The following is a 21,362-nucleotide window of genomic DNA, read 5'->3' on the forward strand; positions in this document are numbered from 1 at the left end:
GGCAAACACTTCCTTGCCTCCCTTTTATTTATCTAGCTACCATGAATTATCCATCTTGATTCCCTTCTCTTTCACTGGCATATTTTTATTTAAAACAAATCTTATTTTAATAAACTAAAAATGGATTAACATTTTGAAGATGTATGGAAATGTTGGTAATTTTCTTTCCTACTTTGTACTTTCCTGCTTCTAATAAGTCCATTGGCAGATCACTGTTTTTCACTTCACCTGCTTACAGGATATTTTAATCTAAGACTTATATCTTACTTAACCTTATTCTTTATTAACAGATTTTTCAGAGTACACTGAATTAGCCTAATAGACAGGTTCCATAAATAAATTACCCTCACACAAAAACTGAAATGTACTTGAACAATCCTGTAAAATGAGCTTTTAACTAAAAATTGGTACAAACTTTAAAATCTCAGTTCTTTTTTATCAATTTAGGGTTGTGAATTAATTTAAAAGCATGTTAGCTCCACCACACTAGTATGTAACTACAATTCAAAATCTAAACCACATCCTAATAAAACTTGCTGAAATACTACTGAGATATTAAATGACAGGCATCATGCTGCTATCAATGGATGATGATTAAATAAATGAAGTGAAAATCAATTAAAGCAAAAGTGAAATGTAATGAGATGGCTGTCATGTGAGGAGTGTGAAGCATCTAATTTGGAGTTCCAGAACTAAAGGTACAATTCTGAAGCACCACGACTTAAAACAGAAAAGAATGAGCTAGGGAACTCAGTGATGACGTTTATTACTCAGGAATGGTTTTGACTGTAGCATTAAAATAATAATAATACTGACGTCTCAAAACCAAATCCTAAAGCACTTTACTATATATTAGATAGGAAAACAACATCAGGTAGAGTTTTGAGGGGTAGGGCTTTCTTTATAAAATCTAGCCCCTTATAACAAAAAGACATATGCATTGTTAGGATAAAACAAATTTATTAATTTCCCCAAACATTAAAAATTGTATGGTGTTGCTTTAACCTTCTATTTTATTGATACAGTATGAAAATCATTACTAAAACTAACACAAAATATTTAAATATTTAGCATTTAAATGCATTGAGCCTATGTATATTTATCTATTTTATTTCACATTTTCTTATTTTTCATTTTCTTTCAAAATGTGAAAAGAAAGTCCATTTTGATAAACAGTCATTCACACGGCCCTCTGCAAACCACCTAAGTCAGATTTCAGCTGAAATCTGACTGAAGCAGACAAAAAACACACAGATACTTAGTGTTTCCATATTTCACTTCCTTACCAACAAAGAAACACTTCCTAAAATGTGATGTTTTCCTACAATTTGTGTATCAGCCACAAAGGTTGAAACAAACTAACACCTACTCAAGGAGCTGATTTGTCAGCCCAGGTGGAAGTGGCACCTGTACATCTGAAGACAGGTGCTGTCAGCCTCTGCAGGAAGTCATTACACTGCTGTGCATTTCAATTAACCTGCCTGGCTTTAGAAACACCCCTGGTTTCAGCCATCTGAACAGGTCAGTGCCCTTTGCCAGCTACTGAGGGAAGCGATACGGCAAACTGGGAGGGTTAGGTGAAAAAAAAAAGGATGATTCTTCTCATATCTCCGTCCCAGTAACTCAGGAGTAAGACTAGATGCATGTTAAGGAAGTGAAAAAACACTCTAGAAGTCTTCTCTAAAAAGGAAAATCTGAAATTCTGAAGAACAAACTTTAAAGAAAAAAGCAATACTTGGTTCAATTTTACTTAAATAAAAAAGGAGCGATCTTTGTCATTTTCAGAACAAAGAGTACCCCACTGATGTTCAAATTACCACTGACCCTTTGTGTAAGAGACAACAGCTTTAAGGCAGTCTCACAGTCATCTTCTCACTCGCCAGGAATAAAGAGTTTCATAGCAACCTAACAGAACATGTTTACAGACATTTGTAGTCAATTATTGTGCATTAATGTTTTGGCTGCTTCATCTTTATTTGTTCCAATCCATCAGGAAAAAAGTATTTCAGATTTCAGTAACTGCAACGAGTCATGTTGCTGTCTTAATTTAACTTCAAAAAATGAGCTATTCAAACAATATTAAACCTCCTATAATGTTAACACACCACCCAATGCTCCAGCTCTGAGTAATTTCATATCACTCTGCATGAGTCCACCCTGGACTGTTTGGGTGGTTTAAGGAATACTGCTGGTGATTTAGCCAAAGGAAAACTGTGCTTTGCTTTCAAAATACTTCTGTGTCACTGGTGTTAAAAAATGTGTAATACATCTTAAAAGATGTTGGTACTGAGCAGAATTAACAATATACATGGACAACATTTTATTTGTCCCAATGATCTCACTGACTTCCATTTAAGACATCCATTAGAAGTCAAATAGAAAAGTCTGAGAAGCAGAATATATTAGGAGTTCAACTGAAGCAGTCAGACTGCACATGAAGAAATGACTGGAAAGAAAAGGAAGCCCCAGCAGACGAGCTTTTTTGCTACTCACGAGGGACTTTGTGTAGAAAATTCAAAAATTAGTTACTGATTTACCATCAGTCCTGCCTTTAAAGACCCTTTTTAACATTAAAACATCTAGGATTTTTCATAGATGTAGTTCTACATCAGTTTACTAATTTTATTTCTTAACACAATTAACACAATCTATTCAACATTTAAGCTTTCTTGGTAACACCATCCCTTTTAAGCCCCATTTTACAACTACAAGACACTTGCAGTCTTCCATTTCTCTGATATTATACAAGAGGGCAGGCCAAACAGCAAGTAAATTTGGTATACCTTTACTCAGCTCTTTTAGAGTTCTAAGGTTAACAAAAAGTAATTCTACTAACTTATTGGTTTGAATCATTTTGTTCTACTATTTTTTATCCTGATAACCTATCAGAGTTTTTCAGCTTTTAAAAAGTAGGACCTGTTGCTCTAAAGGCAATACCAGTAAATATCCATTAACTTTACAGCTGAATATAGACATTTCAAACCTACTTCTCCAAAGCAGAGCTTCAGGTTCACTGACACAGAGACTGTTTAACTCTCAGTCTTGAAACCTTGCACACTAACATGCTCTGTTGTTTAAACAGCTGCTTTTTCCAGAACTATCCATGCTAAAATACATTATTTCACCTGATGAAAAGTGATTATGTAAAACAAAAACGATTTCATACTCAAGTAGCTTTTAACTTCTGAAAATGACTTTTACCTATTGTGCACAGAATAACAACTGACAAAATTTAGCTATACTTCTCTCCTGCTCTTCCCCGACCATGTATCCTGCAAAAGCCAAGAACATTTGTGTGTGCCCAAACATTCATAACAGGCTTCAAGGACCCAGCCACACCTCTGGCATAACTCAGCCAACCCCAGAGCTGAGTGACCAGGTCTCAGCCCTCAGTAAAGTCAGTGTACAGTCTGGAGTCAAGTGCAGCCAGTTGGGTCTGTTAATAGCAGAAATACATGTATCCACACACACTGTGTATACACTGCCTATGCCTTCAAAACAATTTCAATGTTTAGTTAAAGTTAATTATTTAGTAACTAAATACATGGTATTCCCATTAAATTTTCCATATATATTCCAAAAAGATACATTATGGCAGTAAGATACAAAAGTTAGTAAAAAAAAACAAAACATACTGCCGCAATCTGTGAGCAACTGACAACAGGGTCAGAAATGAGATTTGCATGCTCTAAACTAAATTAGTTTCTTCCTATTCTGCTGCTGCAAAATCCACTATCATGCTCTACCCTCCAACAAAGGAGCTGACTTCTTATTCTAGTTTTAGACAGAAGATTTTAAACAGAAATTTTAAAGATCAAATTACAGATAAGTCTTTCTTACTTGGGTTCCCTTGTTCATAGGAGTCTTAATTATGCCTTATTTGGGGGGAAAAAAGAAAATTCCACAAAAAAATGCATCCTTCTGAACCACCTGTGACCACTGTGTTCCCCAAAGCAAAGGACACCTGTTCTGCCTGACAACTGGTAAGAACAGGAATTTTTCACAGGTTTATCATATATGTCACTGACATAACCAACACTTTAGAAAATCACTTCAAGTAAGCTGGAAATCAGGAACAGCTGAGGGGTATATTCTCCTTTTAAGTCTCCCCCAGTTACTAAATCATACATTTGAAGAAACACAAATGTATGAACTAGTAGTTTCAGCTCAATGTGTTCTCAACAAGTCATTCTTTGACCCAAGACAATGCATTTTTCTTCTAAGAGCTTATTAGATCACAACTACACTTTCAACTCCTCTCCCCCAAGATTCCCTCAGGAGAAAAGCATGTTTATTGCATTTTCATTTAACCTTCACTTTCAAAGACTACAAATAATACTGGAGTCAGGAGAACTGCTGAAGTACAAAGGTCCTACCATGGACAGGGAGTAATCTCCTCCATTACCCAGAAATCCTTACAACCTGCACAATTACCAAATTTCAGGTTTGGAAGGAAAAGTTTCTAACAAAACTTAGTAAATTCTAAAAGTTCATAGCATGAATATAATATTAAGAGTGTCCTTGTCAGGCTTACAGATTTTTAGATTAGAAAGGACACAGAAAAACTCCATAAACACCTCTGCTTTCCTGAAGCAAAGAGTAAAGATCTCATTTTTAGCCCTCTCCCCCAGTTCAGATTTCCTGTCATTTGTGACAAACTAGCAGCCACCAAAAGCTAAAGAATAAACTAAAAATATTAAAATATATTATGTAATTCTCTCCCTTTCTCAGGGAAGAAGTGGGAGGAGTTGGGGGAAGTTAATGTAAAGCTTCAGCTTTAGCTTTGAATGCTGGTAACCTTGCAAGGCATTTAATCCTCCCACAATGGAAGAGCAGCTAAGCAGTAGTATGAACAGAGGGAAGAGCAGATTCTTTTCAGGTACACAGTGTCAAGTGAAAGAATGATTCAAAAAAGTAAACTAATTATATTAAAGAAAAAATTCTCACTATGACAGTAGTTACATGCTGGAATAAGCTGTTCCAAGAGGTTGTAGAAGCTCCTGCCTTGGACATGTTCAAAATTCACCTGGACAAGACCACAGGCAACCTAAACTCAACTCCATGTTGAGTACTGATTTGAAACAGATGACTTTCAAGGTCTTCTCCTTACAGCCCTCCATGGTTTATTAACAGCCCCAAAAGCACGGCTACACACTGAGCGCCAAAATTTTTCTGCCTGTCCTTTTTACCTGTCCTGCTGATGGAAGCATTTCCTGACATAGATAGAATAGTACTGATTCAGATCCACACTCTTAGGAAAACATTTAAAAAGCAGCTCACATCTCAGATTTCCTCATCAGAATTTCTTTTTACTTTTCTAAGGGACTCTTGGAGGAAGAGGAGGTGAAAGAGTAGTTTTGATCTAATGAGCTCTTGGAAGGAAAATGCATCATCTTGAGTAAGAGAATGACTTATTGAGAACACTTTGAGCTGGAACTGCTAGTTCAAACATTCATGCAGGCTGCCCACTTCACACTGAAATCCTCCTCATCATCTGGCTTATATACCCAGTTGCAGCCTAAATAAAAAAGAGCAATGTCTAACTGGACAAAGCATTCAAATACTCCTCCAGCTATGATTAATAACATTCCTTTGTCAACTACAAAAAAATTTGCTGTTTGAGAAGCACACTTGCAAAAAAGCAAAACTGACATACAGTTTGACATGAGAAGGCATGCCAGATGACAGAGTGCTTACTTGCAAAAATGTGCACCAAAATTGACATCTACCAAATACCTATATGTGGGTATAAGCAGAGGACAACACACCAGCCTAAATTACAAGGCTTAGGTCAGTTCCATGCATTTTCACATCATCTGCAACATGACATGAAATGACAGCAATCCAACAGGAAACACAGAACAGTTGTCAAAGCTAAGTATCACAACCTGTTAATGAAAATTCTGCTGTAATGTGCTCCGCACACCATCTGGATGACAAATCAAGGAGTAGGTAAGAATTTCAAATACAAGTTACCCTCTCTCACATTCCTCAATATCAATATAAACATAGTAGTGTAGATGTATTTTATAGTAAATGTGAAAGCATGCTGGATCTACCTGGAATTGTGAAGCAAGTATTCTCAACACAAGAGCAAGGATCTTATGCTGCTGTAGAGTACTGAGGAGCAAAGAGCTCAGTGATCAGTAACCTGCAGTAATGAAAACCATCTTAAAAATCTCACTGGTAACCATGCTTGTCCCCTTACAATGTAAAGTATGTGCATGAGAAAAATTAATAAATTAGTGTATACTTGGTGCTTCCATCTGAGTGTGAAAAACCTGTGCCAGGTTTTGAGGATTTAATGTTTCTGCAAAATAAAAAGAGATACCTTATAATAAATATTTAAAGTATCATATGATATATAAAAAATATAATAAATAATAAAAATAATTAATATTAAAATATTGTACTTTACAATAAATGACTAGCATATTATGTCAACCTGGTCACTGGAAGATGGCTCTGAATCAAGTCAAAGTAAGATTAACCCACACCTCAAAGTGCTTCTGCTGAAAATCTTCTCAGACAATTCCCAGATTTGGATATTTGTCTTGATTTTTTACACCCTTTTAGGCTTCAAGCAAATTATTTCCAAGAAACCTTTGAGAGTTTTATTCCCCATAATAAAGTCTGTACTACCTTCTTAAATTGAAATTACCACCCTCTTACCATTAAACTCAGAGTAGAAAAAACAGCACACATATTAAATTAACCCCACTTGAAGAGTGGGATAAATAAAGATACAAATGGAACAGAGGGAATCACAGGACTAACCAAAGAAATTGAGAATCACTTAATTCCACCACAGGAATTGCAAAAGCATAAAGAGATACGTCTAAAAGAAGGTACACAAAATGTGCTTGCAGACCTGGTATTATTAATACAGACTGCAAAGACTAGTTACGCTCATTTGGGGTCTTTAATACATAAAGGTTCATCCTCCCTAACATGATATTATCAAAATATTGTTTTTACATGTTTCACTGCAAGTACTTTCTGAAGTGGAAAATTCCATTTTTATGAAGTTCAGCAGCACATACTTTTTTACCAGCAATGTATCTTGAAATATCTTAAAAATGTGAGAACAGCTTTCTTAAGCTCTGCACTGAGTATCAAGTTCTCTATCAAAAAATACATTCCTTATCTTTCCCTCTAACAGGTTTACAACATAGGAAAATAAACAAAATAAATATTAGTAAGCCCCAAGTAAATAATACACAGTTTTCACACCAGGCACACTATCAGAACAATTAAAAAGAAAAGGAAAACAAAACTAAAATAAAAGCTACTTAGCTCTGACAGAGACTGATTTTTATCATTATCCCACAGATAGAAAAGGTGTAAGAAGTACCTACTACGTTTTACCAATTTTCCAAATACCTTTTCTTCTTTTTGTAACAGTAAATCTTCAAAAAAGAATTGGCTATTTAAGATGAAAATGAACAAAATGTACTATTGTGTAATGAGTCCGGAACACGTTCTCCAGATGTTACTGTTCAAAGACATTTATATAAATCAGAACAAATCCAGGTCTTGCCAAACTGTTCTGGAAGAACCAGGCAAGCAAGCTGCAGAATTCTCCACTTAAATCTATCCACAAAGAAATGACAATAACCAAACACCAGGCTATTTAGGTTTTACTCAATGTATACACAAGTAGTCATTCTGAATAAAATATTCCACCCTTAGCTTATGTCCATGATGTCAAAAATTCTGAACTCCTTCCTTCTACCACATGGAATGTTTTAGGAAGGACCAGGACCTCTGCTAAAGAAGCACCATGTTTCTCCAGCAAGCTTGCAGTCTGCTTTTGAAGCATCAAGATAACATTTTTCTATCTACTTATACAGTAAAGCCCTAACACTTTTGCTACTTTAGGCTGAGTTTTTCCTCCTCCTCATAATAGCATATGGTTATGTTCTAAAAGAATGTAAAAGACACCATGATTATAGATAAAAAATTCCACATAAAAACTTCAGAGTGTCCTCCCACCTGTTGAATTAAGGCCCAACTACTAGTAGCTTTCAGGAGGCAGAACACCCTGCCTTAATATATTGCATTACAGCCCATCCAAACTGTGTTCTTGTATTTCTTACCTTTGCACTGTAACATTTTGGACCACAAGAACAACCAGAACAACCCAGAATGTCTACTGACAGATCTCTGTTCCCTTTCCAGTAACATTAAGCATAGTCTACACAATAAAAAATGTCCTGAAATCGTTGACAAAAATATTTACAATATAAACATTTTAAAAGTATTGGATGTATTTTGGAGGCTATCAGAGTATTTTTTAAAACAACTCTATATATACCTCTAGTAGCTCAGCTTCTAAAGGTTCTCCCATCATTCCATACTACTAAAAGCCATGAGGACATTAAGCAGTTTTTGCAAACACATCCAAACTTCAGCCAACAACCTTCACCAAACACCATCTCAACATGGGGACAACTCTGTCTCCTCACCCATGTTTTCCTCCATTGGCTTTTCACTTGAAACACAGAACTTGCTTTCAGGAGTTTTCTACAGCTGAAGCTCATAGAATAATATTGTGCTCAAGTAAATACTTATCTTCAAAGGATATGTACTATTTTTTCAGAAAAGCTGGTATCCCTTGGGCATGGCTAGGTACAGCCATCTCCTGGCCAAATAAATAAAGATTCATTAATTAGTTTACTGGACTATAAATAAACGATTCATTCACTGAGAATGAAGTGTTCCCTGAAAACTCACACAGGTAGTTTACACCTTAGGCATAAGATCTACAGAATAACAACCAGGGATTACAGTGGATCAAGTGTTATAAATAAACATTGCTGCAAGACAAGCTAGCATTATCATGGGATGTAACAACAGAGAGCTGTAAGCAACCAGTAATAAGTAATGTTTACTTAGTCAAACATGAGAGTAAAGTACCCAGTTTTGGATGCCCTACATCCTCAGCTGCAGCAACCAGAGTTAAGAGAAAACTGATCAATAAAGAAAAGCTTCAAACCATAACAATAATCCTGCACTCGGACCATGTGTGTAGGAAAGCCAGAGAAACTTCACCACTGAAGGCTAAAAACGGCCTTTGCCAGCTGATCTGTCCCGAAACATACCCTGTGCTTCAGAGAGAAAATTTTCTAAGGTAGACAGTAAGGAAAGGAAAACAAATATGGAAGTGATAAATAAAATAATTTTTAAAGTACCCAGCTGATTGCTAATGGGGCTAGGTCATCCTGACATAAGAAACATAAGGATATTATTTTCTTTCACAGCTACAACTGTGGTTTGATATGTAGTTCAGTCACTCGCTTTTTGATGTGTTTGAAATTTGCCACAGGGGATATTTCTGACTCAACTCTCTCTATTCTAACAGGATTCAATACAAGTGTTACCTCCTCTCCTGATGTTCCTTTTTTTCCTGTGATTTATCAATTTGCAAGAAAATATCCTGAACTGATTGGCTAGACAAATTACTGTTTACAATCTGCTACCCATTTATTTTACACTTTTTTTTTTAATATGGTTTGGATGAAAATAATCCTAGCAACTATATTTACACTTCTAGTTGCATCAAAATAGTAACAATAGTAATAAAGCACAGGAAGGATTATATATAAAACAATCCTATACATTTGAAAATATTAAGGAAAAAAGATAATTAAATTTCAAGTTACTTGTGCATACTCCTTCTACTTTACGTGATAAAACTGTAAAATGAGTAAAGAGAAAACAAAATGAAGCTGCATATTACACATTTACTACTATCTGCATGTATTAATGTCTCTAACCACGTGAGTGACTCGGAATTACCTAAAAGGAAATGATCAGAGATTGATTTTGTTCTGTCCTAGGTACATATAGAAGTGACACACAGTTGTTCTGAGTTTCATTTAATCAAGTGTCCAGCAAAAAAGCAATTAGTGACTGAGCAGCAGTAATTAGAAAAAAACCTGGGGACTAAATCAGGCCACAAACTGACAGCAAACACTGCATTGCTAATAAAGGCAGCAAACATCACTCTAGAACATTTCAGCAATGTTACACAGAAACCTTGGGAAAAGCACTTTGTTCTAATTGACTGTGCTTGAGGGTACCACCAGCTGCTGTGGGCAGTACATCTCTGTGTGCACTGACAAACAAAAGGAGGGAAACAGCAATAACAGAAACCAAACAGAACAGACTAAAATAAAAAGCCATGAGTCAAAAACCCTCCAATCAGTGATAGGACATTAATCCAGAAAGGAAGAAACCTATCTTCCTCTTGTTCACTCTGTGATCACACAGAGAATCCCAAACAGTGACAAATAAATCACATGAGCAAAAGACAAATTCACTCCAAAACATTTCAAAAGAACAACTGCTGAAAAAAGCATTTCTGCTGTATTGCCACAAAGATCAGCTTTGGTATCTCAGTCAATTCTTTGTGGAGTAAACTCAGAACTCCCTAGAGAGCATTAGGCCAAGTCTCTTATACCCTGAGCAAGCATTTGCTTCTGATAGGAGATACCACAGTGACATCCTCCTGGAATTCAGAGAATCTTTGAAATAAAAACTTCCATTCAAAGTATGCACACTCTACCTACATTTGCAAATAGATGAAAGGGAATTAAATGGCATTATTCAGGAATTCTCTAATGAAAAATAGAAGACTCATTTACACTACTCTTTCAGTCAAAAAAAAAATTTCAATAGCTCAAAAACTTAGAAAACAATCTATTCAGGTCTGCAGACACTGGGAATCTAACTTACAGTCACCTAGACTCCCTTGATGGTAAACAGGACATTGATGGTAAACAAGGAACTGCAGGCTGCTGCACAAAAGGGAATTAAGCAGAACCTCAAAAAGTTTGCAAACTTCATCTGTAAAGGTGAACATATAAACCCAAAAAAAAGTCAACCTCTACCCAAGCACTGCTATGAAAAGACCTGCCAAACTCACATTACTTCTGTTGGACTCTGAGTTCTGAGCAAGGACTGGTCCTTTTCCACATTCTCAATATATCAAAATATTGAGCTCTGAAGTAGTCAGAAAGCTCTTGATCCTTACCCTCACTGAGGACAATCTTTTGATGTGGCAGCAGGTACACATTATATTTTCCCTTCAAATGCAGGCCAGAATGGCACAACAGACAAATCACTACAGAGGCCAAATCACCACAGAGGCACTTACAGATAAGGAAGCCCTCAAGCTATAGGTGTTTGGAGGATGGCAGAAAGAACATTCAAACTATTTTATATATATATATTTCCCTGTTTATGTAATTTTCATTTCTTGGCCACAGTAGGATAGAGAGCTGGGATTTTTGGGGTTTTTTTGAGTTACACAAAAAAAAAAAACTGCTCTAGCATTCTTTTGAGTGACATTACTTGTTAATCACTATTTCTGCTATTCTTGTTTCTCAGTCTTCCCTTCTGTCCACTTTCTTCATTTTTACCATGTTTTTTCCTCCCATTTCTTTACCTACTATCATCTAATTCCCACCTCTGATTTCCTCTATAGTTCTGTGATGTGGATGATATGAACTTCACATGTTGCAACTTTATTTTATACTTCAGCCAGAGCAACAGGACATGTATTCCCACTCCAAGATCGTTGTTTCAAGTCCATTTGCAGACTCAAAGACAAATGGATAGCATTTTCTCAGAAGAATTGGAATAATAATGTACTTCCCTTTAAAATAAAAATTAAAAAATGTTTACACACATTACCTAGGCTATAAAAATAAAATAGGCAGTTTACATCACACTGTTCTAAGGACAGGAAACATCTCCAGAGAGCAGGACTATGGAACAGTAGGCATTCCTTATTTTGATAAAGATACTCTAGAGTTTAGAGGATGTAACTTCTGCAAAATGGTGACAATCAAAAACCTGTCAGAGGGCAATGAGGAAGGAGATAAGAAATAAAACACTAATATGCCTTCCCAGGTACCAGAGCAGAGGAAGGGAACAAAGGAAAAAAACTGTACAACACTTATTTCCCTTACCTGAAAGGAGCACTTTGGATAAATATTTCAGAAAGTCTACTCATTTTCAGAATTATACAGCAACAGACTTTTAAACATTCAATTCAATGCCAGAAAACTAGAATAATGTATTTCAGACCTTTACGTACGGTGTATAGGAACAAACATACTATTTTTAGCCATACTATCATGGAAATGAAACTTCTACACACTGACTTATTTGCATACAATTTCTTAATTGAGTAATTTTAAACAAAATTCCTGGTAGCATGTTAAAAATTCATCTGATCAAAAGGCTGTATTTATTTCCTTAAAAAGTCGATGAGCTTTCCTTCACTTACTAGTACATGCCTCTGGCTGTGTTTATACAACATAACACTGCACTGGGGAAAAAAAAAAAAAAAAGAAGCAGCAGCTTTTATATTTAATGACCATTTTACACTAAAAGCAAACTTCTTTTCTGCCTCTCCAGAGAGAGTTCAGTAACATTCTGGACAGCAACCAACATCTCTATAATACTACTACTGAGCATTAATATATAAAATTCTTCCTACTATAATATTAGATGATATTTAGACCTTGACCTCTATAAAAGTGCTCAAAAATGAACTATCAAATTGTATCAAAGGAACAACTTACAGGCATAGACTGCCACCTAGTGATTTTAATTATCTACAAGGAAAAAGAAATTAAACAAATGAAACAAAAATCAGCCTCTCTCTTCCAGGATAGGAGAAAAAAAACCCCATTCATTCCTTCATACTTTATATCAACATATAGAAGCAACCTCATATTGTATTACTTGAATCCCCTATTATAACTTGATAGTAAATTTATGAGGGGAATGGGGAAAGAGTCAGTAAGTGTATGTAATCTTCCTCATAAGATTCATCAGGTTGGTTGGTTGTCACTTCCATCTGGAAATTCTCCTTATTTTACCCAGTCTAGCCTTTTCATAAAACAAGCATTCCCTCTAGAATTTATTTAATCTCTGATAGGCAGGGACATGTTTCCTACTGAATTTCACTATCAGTGAAGAAAGAAGCTGAGTTACCCATGTTCTCTCATCTGCCTTACAAAATTCAATTTCCATTCTGTAAGTGAACCCTAAATTCAGGACATTATCTTCACACACTCTTTCTGTTCAAACTTGTATTTCATATATTGTCTTACATTTAATTATGGGCACCTCAGCAGCATCATAAAGAACTTTTATTTTTCCTGTATATTGGGTTTGTATGGCCAGGTTTTGATAGAAGGGGAAGGAGCTAAAGGGGTGGTTTCTGTGAGAAGCTGACAGAAATCTCCCCTATGTCCAACAGAGCCAATGTCAGTGGGCTTCAGGACAGAACCACCTCTGGCCCAGGACAAGCCCATCAATAATGCTCTGGAATAATATGTTTAAGAAGGAAACAAAAAAAAAAAAAAAATAGCACAGGCATAGGCTGGTGCAGCCCATGGTGAAGTACCCGTGACCCTATACCCACGGAGGTCGCAGAGATCCACCTGCAGCCCCTGAAGGAACCATGTCAGAGCAGGTAGATGTCCAAAAAAAAAGAGGTTGTAATCCCATGGGAAGCCTACACTGGAGCAGGCTCATGGCAGGACCTGTGGCCCTGTGGAGAGAAGGGCTCATATTAGAGTAGCTCTGCTGGCAGTTTGTGACCTCATGTGGGACCCATGCTGGAGCAGCCTGTTCCTGAAGGACTGCACCTTGTGGAAAGGGCCCACACTGCAGCAGCTCATGAAAAACTGCAGCCCAAGGGAAGGAATCATGCTGGAGAAGTTTATGGAGAACTGTCTCCCATGGGAGGGACTCCACATTGCAACAGGGAAAGTACTCCCTCTCCATGAGGAAGAAGCAGTGGCAGAGACAACAAGTGACAAACTGACCATAGCTCCAATTCTCAGTCTCCCTGTGCCACTGGCGGGGAGGAGGAGGCAGAGAAACAAGAGTAAAGTTAAGACCAGAAAGGAGGGAGGGGTAGGAGGGAACATGTTTTTAAGATGTGTTTTATTTCTCATTATCCTACTCTTATTTTGATTGGTAATAAATTCAGTGGATTTCTGTAAGTCTGTTTTGCCCATGGCAGTAATCAGTTTGTGACCTCTCCATATCCTTTTATCAACTCATGAGGCCCTCGTTACATTTTCGCTCCCACATCCACTTGAGGGGAGTGATAAAGCAGCTTTGGTGGGTACTGGACCCCAGCCAGGGTCAAACCACCACATCAAGTCATGCCTTCTCCACCTCCTTCTCTCCCAATCACTATCAACACCTTCCGTTCACTTTTCACCTAGACCTAAACACCAGAAGCTGTAAAACAAACTTCTTATTAATGTAGGAAAACAGCAAAAAGTTTTTTAAATTTTTCCTTCTCTTCTAGCTGATACACTTTAACAAGTATAATCTTTGCAATGGTCTGAATTAAAGTGAAGACACACCTTCCTACCTTTTTAATCTCATCTTATTAGCACTTTATATACCTACCCATTTTACTTGGCAATCACCTGAAACACTGAAGTTTTTCCTCATAAAATCTATCCTCTTATTTACCCTGAAGAAGTCAAAAAGATTTACTCTTTTTGAGTAAATGGCAATATTAGTTTCATTAGTTCTTGTTTAATGTTCATATAAGTACTTCCCCAATTCTCATGTTCGCTCTCATGCTTTAAAGGAGTTCTTTCTAAATATTCCTGAAGTCACATCATAGCTTCCTCAAAAATCTCATGAAAAATCTTCATTATCATACCCATGAAATAAACCTGATTCTAGCTAGGCTGCTAATGTGTTGTGACTGCTGGTTATCATCCTGATTTGCACAGTTAGTGTAAACAGTGCTTTGCACTCCCTCAACAGACCCCCTGTGCTCTGTCAGGGCTGTCACAGAGTCTGTGACCAGCACTGGCATGCTGGAATACACTACCAATAAAATGCTACTACAAAGATTAAATAATCTCTTTCCTTTGTTCCAATAGTATATGACTGTCTTACATCAAAAAAAAAAAAACAAAAACCATCAAATGACCCTCAAAGCACCACCTAACAATATAAAGTTTGTCTCTTCTGTCTTTTAAACTGGAGATGCTCACTAAAACCCAAGAAGGTTGATTATGCAACCATCTGCTGCTATTACTTGTTTCCCAAACAACATCTTCTGTTGCCTGTGTTTCCAGCAACTGGTTGCAGTGTCAGAGGCCTGGCTTTCATATGGAGTCTCATACACACAGTCAATATATCACACCAGTTACAGAACTGTAACTCAGTCTCAACAAGCAGCACTAAAGATCATGGCTAGCAGAAGTTCTATCCAAATTATTTAAACATTCACATGTAAACTAGAGAGCAAGAGAACATCCACAAAATAATTGAAGCAGAGAAGCAAGACTGCAAAATATGGTTGTGTTTCTGAAACTTCTTAGAAGTTTAGTCTTTATCCTCTCCCTTTTTTGGTTTACTCACAAAAAGGTGGGGATCTTTGTTCCTCAAGATGGCTGTAACACATCTTTGTTACCATTAAATAGATTTAATCACTTGCAGCAAAAGGTCCAGGTCATCTCTGTACCTTGAGGAAAGTAAGCTGCTGAAACTAGGTATCTTCTAACCTCTTCTTCTCCCTAACAGCCCAGTGGGGAGTAATGACTGCAGTGGGGGAGTAGCAACTGCCAAATTAAAAGTTGTATCACATTACTGTCTCCACAACCAGCTTCCAAGACCTGTAAAATGCTCCACACTAATCAGCCTGCCATACATGAAACATTGATTTTACGGTTTTTTAGCATTCCAGTAACAGTTCTTCTCACAGCAAAATAAGTAAAAAAAAAAAAAAAAAAAAACAGAGATGTTAATATGAATCTGATGTCAGAAATATAAATTAACTTACCATACTTGTCTCGCAAGCCAACTGTACATCTGAAGACTCCACCAAAGGCCACGTCTTCACCAAATACAACTGAAAATAAGAACAGGGGAGGCTAACATTACTCCAACACATCTTACACCTTTAAACAATCACATTTCAAAGGCTTTTATATGAGACACTAACAAAAGCAACTCCTAGTATTTCATTTAAACTTCAAGATTTATCTAGATCTAAATATTTCTCATGCACAGCCTGACTACAACAAATGAAGAACCAAGATTAATGAGAAATGACACCACCAACACAGCTGTCTCAAAACAGAATTCATGAAACTGATTCTGTTAGGCTTTCATTAGCTATCAATTTTTTTGAAATATCCTATAATAACACAGTGTCTAAAACTGAGTAAAATTCCAAAAAGCAATTACATTCAGTCACTAAAGAGTCACTGAAATTAAGCCTTCTGCTTCATTCATAACCATTTGCATTCTTCATCCACAGTTTTCAATAAATATAGATGTTTTAAAAAACATCACATTGAAGTTTTTTCCAAAATATCAATCTAATATGAAATGTCAAGCCTTCTCCAAAGATACTTTCCAGACTCTGAAGAGTGACTTCAAAGGAACTCCTTTACAGAAAAGATGGCTATTTAATAACTAGGACAGTTCTCAGTATTTAACACTACTATTCTTGCAGTGAATAAAGTTTTATCACTAAAAGTATTTGCCTTGTAAAATTAGCTTCATATCAACTAATCTGTTCAGGCTTTTTTCTTTGCATTTAGGGAATGGTTATGTCTAATTTTTCTTAAAACAGTTATCTGTTTCACAGAAACAAGTATTTCCCATTTCAATTTTTAAGCATGTAAGATGTGCAGCAGTATCACCAATAGACGCTTGTATGAACCAGGATCAGTTCTGATTATTCCCCAATTCTTCAATATTCTCCATATTCTAAAGGACACAAAATAAAAAGTTAACCTTCTTGCCTTTCAAATACTATTCTTAATTAAATAAAATAAATTTCTGATTGAAATCACAAAAAGGGATTAGCATACTTGTGCTAATCACATCAATGACACCACTTAAAGAAACACAACTTCTATAAAGATGTAAAAAGAATGCACTCATGGAGTGTATGACTGAACTATGTCCCTAGATCACTTCTCTAATTTTTAACAATAATTTGGGAGGGATTTTATGTACTTAAAATCATTTTAAGTCCTTTCTGTTACCATATGGCTCTTTACTTTTGAGCCAGCTGGCATCTACATAAAGTATTCCCATTTAATGCTGGTATACACAAACTTGAATGGATTTACTCATTCAGTTCAGCCACTGAAATATATTTTCCTGGAGAGATTCTAATTCTCATCAACACAAGTATGAGGATTTCCACACTTATTTGCTCAATTCCCATACAACTAAAAACATATGAAGGACATGCTTTCTATTGCAAAAAGTCCTAATTAATTCAGTAAGTGCAGTGATCCTGAGAACTCACATCTGGATTGTAGAACTCCAACATGGTCCTGCAAAGGGCTCTACAAAGACTAAGCCCTGAAAAGTTGAGGAGCAAGACTGGAACCTTAGTTCTCTAAAGGCGCAAGACTATATATAAAAGGGTAGGTTCCTTCTGGCTGGACTAACATTCTACTTGCTTTCATATGGCTGATTCTAAAGAAATGGTAATGAAATCTGTTCTTGGCCCTAATTTACCCTCAGTTGTCTAAGTTTAATCTAATCAAGGTGCATATAAAACAGCTGAGATTGAGAGGGAATGTATACAGGCATAGTACTGAACAGACAACATGGAATTTGTCCCAAAAGATTAGACAATTAGTCAGACTTTAGGTTAAGCAGTGATCCAAGCAGTGCCAAAAAGGGCTACTACCATACTAAAAAGAAAACCCAAAATTACAAGATGATGCAGTCTTTGAAGCTGTGTTCATGGGAAGCATCTCTCAGATATCTGGCCATCATGCCTTTGTTTGGACAACAGAAGCAAAAGACCTCTTGTTATGTATAAGAATTAAAAGTGGAGTAAATAGTTTTGTGCCATAGTTCAGGATAAGCCTTTTATACCTCACCATAATGAAGTAGCATCTTCCAAGTTATGGGTTATCCAGACTGCAGAAGTCTAGCAAATCTAACACTGCCTATACACAATAATGGACAGAAATCAATAAAGCTATAAATGAATTTTGGAGGGCAGGGATGAAAGCAGAATGTATAGAGCGAGGAATACATGATCTCTAAAAGAAATAACAGTTTTAGGGAACAGAAAGTTTAAGAAATTTAAAAGTAATGCTTATATTTTTAAAACTCCTACTAGTGGGACTCAAGCTGCCCTCAAGGACAGTTCTCATCAGTTATACTTTAAGCATATTAAATAATGTATCTTCTGTCCTCACTTTCAAGTGAAATACACAGAGCTAATACAGAAGCTACAACCGCTTCTTAGACCATGTAATCCGTTAGTAATCCGTTAAAGCAAGACATTTTTAAGATTTGAGATCAAAGTGTAGAAATAACTTATTAGAAAACTTTTAAAGGCCATGAGAAATATATTATATATTGTACACAGATAGGCAATTCAAACCACAATTTATGTAAAACAAAACACACCAACAAGTATAAGGTACCTGCAGTTGGATCTTTGGCTAAAGCATTGTCCAAGGCACTTGTTATGGATTGGAAGAGATTCATCTTCTGAGTTTGCCCTGTGTGAAAGAAATGATTCCGCAATGTAATTTGGTTCAAAACACAAAGTACATTAGGAAACACTGGTGCAAAACATGTCTAAAAACTCAAAAACTTAACCACCAAAAACAAGATCCCTGTTAGGAATACCCAAGATTCATTTACTGAATAAACTTAAATTATGGGATGGATGAGATTGAGCATTGTATACTTGGCCTTCCCAAGGACAATAATTCCACTTCCAGTTATTTTTTTTCAAAAACCTATGCTCTTGCCTAGAGCAAATGCAGCTTTGCAATGCTCAGTCAAACACTGGGAACAATGTCTTCCTATTTTAAGGCAGAAACCAATGCATTATTGTTTTGAGGACTGGGATCCTCCCACCCTTCTGCTAAAATTCAGTGAAGCTTACTTTATCATTCTTAAATCACATTTTTTTAAGCTCAGCTTTTCCCATTTACAGACATCTATGATTACCAGACATTTTCTACACCACTGGCCTGCCCTCTGCACTGCCACTGAACAGACACTTTATTAAGTGTCTGAAGCATCAAGTCCATACTTCAAAGAAATAAACTTGGTGCTGAAGTAAAGCAAGCTGTTTAATTCAAACCAAGGCTACCAGAGTTCCCTTCCTCATTCCAGCACTGCAGGAAAAAATAAGGAGGCCTGAAAGCAAAGATGGGCCAAAACAAAACCCTAGTCCTCACTACTGTGACCAATTCAGATTCTCCAAGCAAATAAAATAACTCTTAAAAGAAACCAAGTAAGAAATTGCTTGGCTTACATTTGGTAGCTCTTTAATTGGCAAAACCTCCTAAGTCATGACTAGAAGCTACAGTCCAGGAGAATGCTACCTACCAACACATACAGTGTGTAAAATTAAATAAATTAATAAGATGGTTAGATGAAGATCCCACACGAACAGGTGTTAGAATTCAGAAAGGAGAACTACATTCTTTTTCCAGTAGTTACAGTACCGCTCAATAAATGTTCAGCTTCCCTTTCTTCTAAATCACTAATTAATGTTAGTATATTTTGTTACTCATGTCACGCCACACCTGATTAGCTGAGTAGCTGCATTCCTACACATTCCTGTGCTTGGTAACTTCACTTGTTATACCTTACATAGCCCTTTAAGGATAGAAAAATATTTTAAAAAAAAAATATTTATGGGAATTGTTCAAGTTATACAAAAGCCCTAATGAACAAAATTTACAAATTGAAGAGAAGAAAAGCAGAGGAACAGCAGCTGTTTCTCTCTTAACCTAAGTACTAATGTGGATGACTAGGGAATCTTATCTACAAGATAACATCCTTCCAGTATTTGATATAAATAAATGGTTATTACTTAAGCTACCATCACAAATTCCTCACCACGATATTTCTAACCTGCTTCTCTTCCTTATAACACAGGCCTTTCTATCAGCCCCACGGGGGAAAAGTGGAACTAATTATGCCTTTTAGATCTGAACTGTGAAGTTGGAAAACCAGTATCTCAACATCAAGATCAGTATTGCCATAATTTTATTTCACTTCCACTACTTTTCACAGAATTTCAAAGCGTACTTAACAGGGAATTCGTTTTCTATTAATTAAATAGCAATAACTAGCATGCCACACCAGAGCTTCTTTGCATGATCTCAAGCAGGGACATGCCATAGACAAGCTTCACCTTGTGAAGGCATCTCGGACGCCTGTACATCCTTATCACTAACAGAAAAGGTAGAGAAAACTCTGCTTCTGTTTGTCACAAAGACGCAACACCAAGGTATCCAACCAAGTAACAAGTTTTCTAGAGCATAGTGCGGTTCACGTGATAGAAACAGCTGTTCTGCAGCTGGCAGGCTTCTTCCAGGAGAACTCGGCACTAGCCATCTGCAGGAACGCGTTTCAGAAATAAAAGTCAAGCGCCATGCGCTGTTCATTTCCAAGTTATCCGTGTTTACTCTCAAACACGTGACCACGAGGATGACCTCGAACCTCTCAGGGGACAGCAGTCTTTATTCGTGACAGGTTTATTATCACACTCGTGACTTAAGCATGCAATACAAAAACCAGGATAAATGTGAAGTCAGTAAGCTACTGCTAGAAGCTTTTGGTATAGGGCAGAGGCCGAGGATAGGCTTGCGGGTCTGAGCACGCGACGGGCCCATCTGCCGCACCTCTGTCTCTGACAGCCCAAAACACTTCATCACCCTACCGTCGAGGGGCCTGCAGCAGCCCCGGCCCCGCCAGCGGCCCACAGGGCCCTTCCCACCCACAGTGCAGGATTTCTAGGGGACAACCCCCGTGTGGAAGTGCCGAGGACACAGCGGGGTCACGCGGCCGTGCGCATGCCTCCGCCGCCCGGGGTCCGACTCGCAGCGCACAACGGGCGCTCGGCGGCTCCTGCCTGCCTCCCTCCCATCCCGGACGAGGCTGCTGGCGCCAAGAAGGCGGGGGCAATAGGGCGGACCCGGCGGCAGAGCGAGGTTGAGGCCGGCCTGCGGGATGGACCCCGGCCCAGCCGCGCTCTCACCGTACTCGCTGGGCGCCGGGTCCGGCTGGAAAGCGAAGTGCGCGGCGGCCCGGCGGGGCGCGCCCGGCAGCGGGGCCAGGCGGCCCCAGAGCCCGGCGGGGAGCGCGGCGCGCAGCGCCCGCCCCGCCGCCGCCATCGCCGCGATGCCGGGCCCTCCGCCGCCTGCAGGTTCTAAAGAGGCGGGGTCCCGGGCCGGCCTCCCATTGGCCAGCGCCGCCGGGACACGGGCCAATCAGCGGCGGCTCCGCGGTGGGTGGAGGAGTGGGAGCGCGGGGAGGGAGTTTTGCTGCGTGCACGCGGAGGGCGCGGCCTGGGG

At 37.8% G+C, this 21,362-nt stretch overlaps 1 protein-coding gene across 1 annotated transcript in view; it reads right to left on the reverse strand.

The window, feature by feature from the left end:
- BCKDHB (branched chain keto acid dehydrogenase E1 subunit beta) overlaps positions 1-21,146 on the reverse strand; it is a 108,657-nt gene extending 87,511 nt beyond the window's left edge. The window contains exons 1-3 of the mRNA XM_015622778.3: positions 21,047-21,146; positions 18,468-18,545; positions 15,842-15,910 (exon numbers count right to left, since the gene is read on the reverse strand). Of these exons, the coding sequence (XP_015478264.1) occupies positions 15,842-15,910; positions 18,468-18,531 (133 nt within the window). The 5' untranslated portion in view covers positions 18,532-18,545; positions 21,047-21,146. The remainder of the gene's footprint in view (positions 1-15,841; positions 15,911-18,467; positions 18,546-21,046) is intronic.
- Positions 21,147-21,362: the final 216 nt, after the last annotated feature.

Source organism: Parus major, chromosome 3 (assembly GCF_001522545.3).
Source record: "Parus major isolate Abel chromosome 3, Parus_major1.1, whole genome shotgun sequence".
Taxonomy (NCBI): Eukaryota; Metazoa; Chordata; class Aves; order Passeriformes; family Paridae; genus Parus; species Parus major.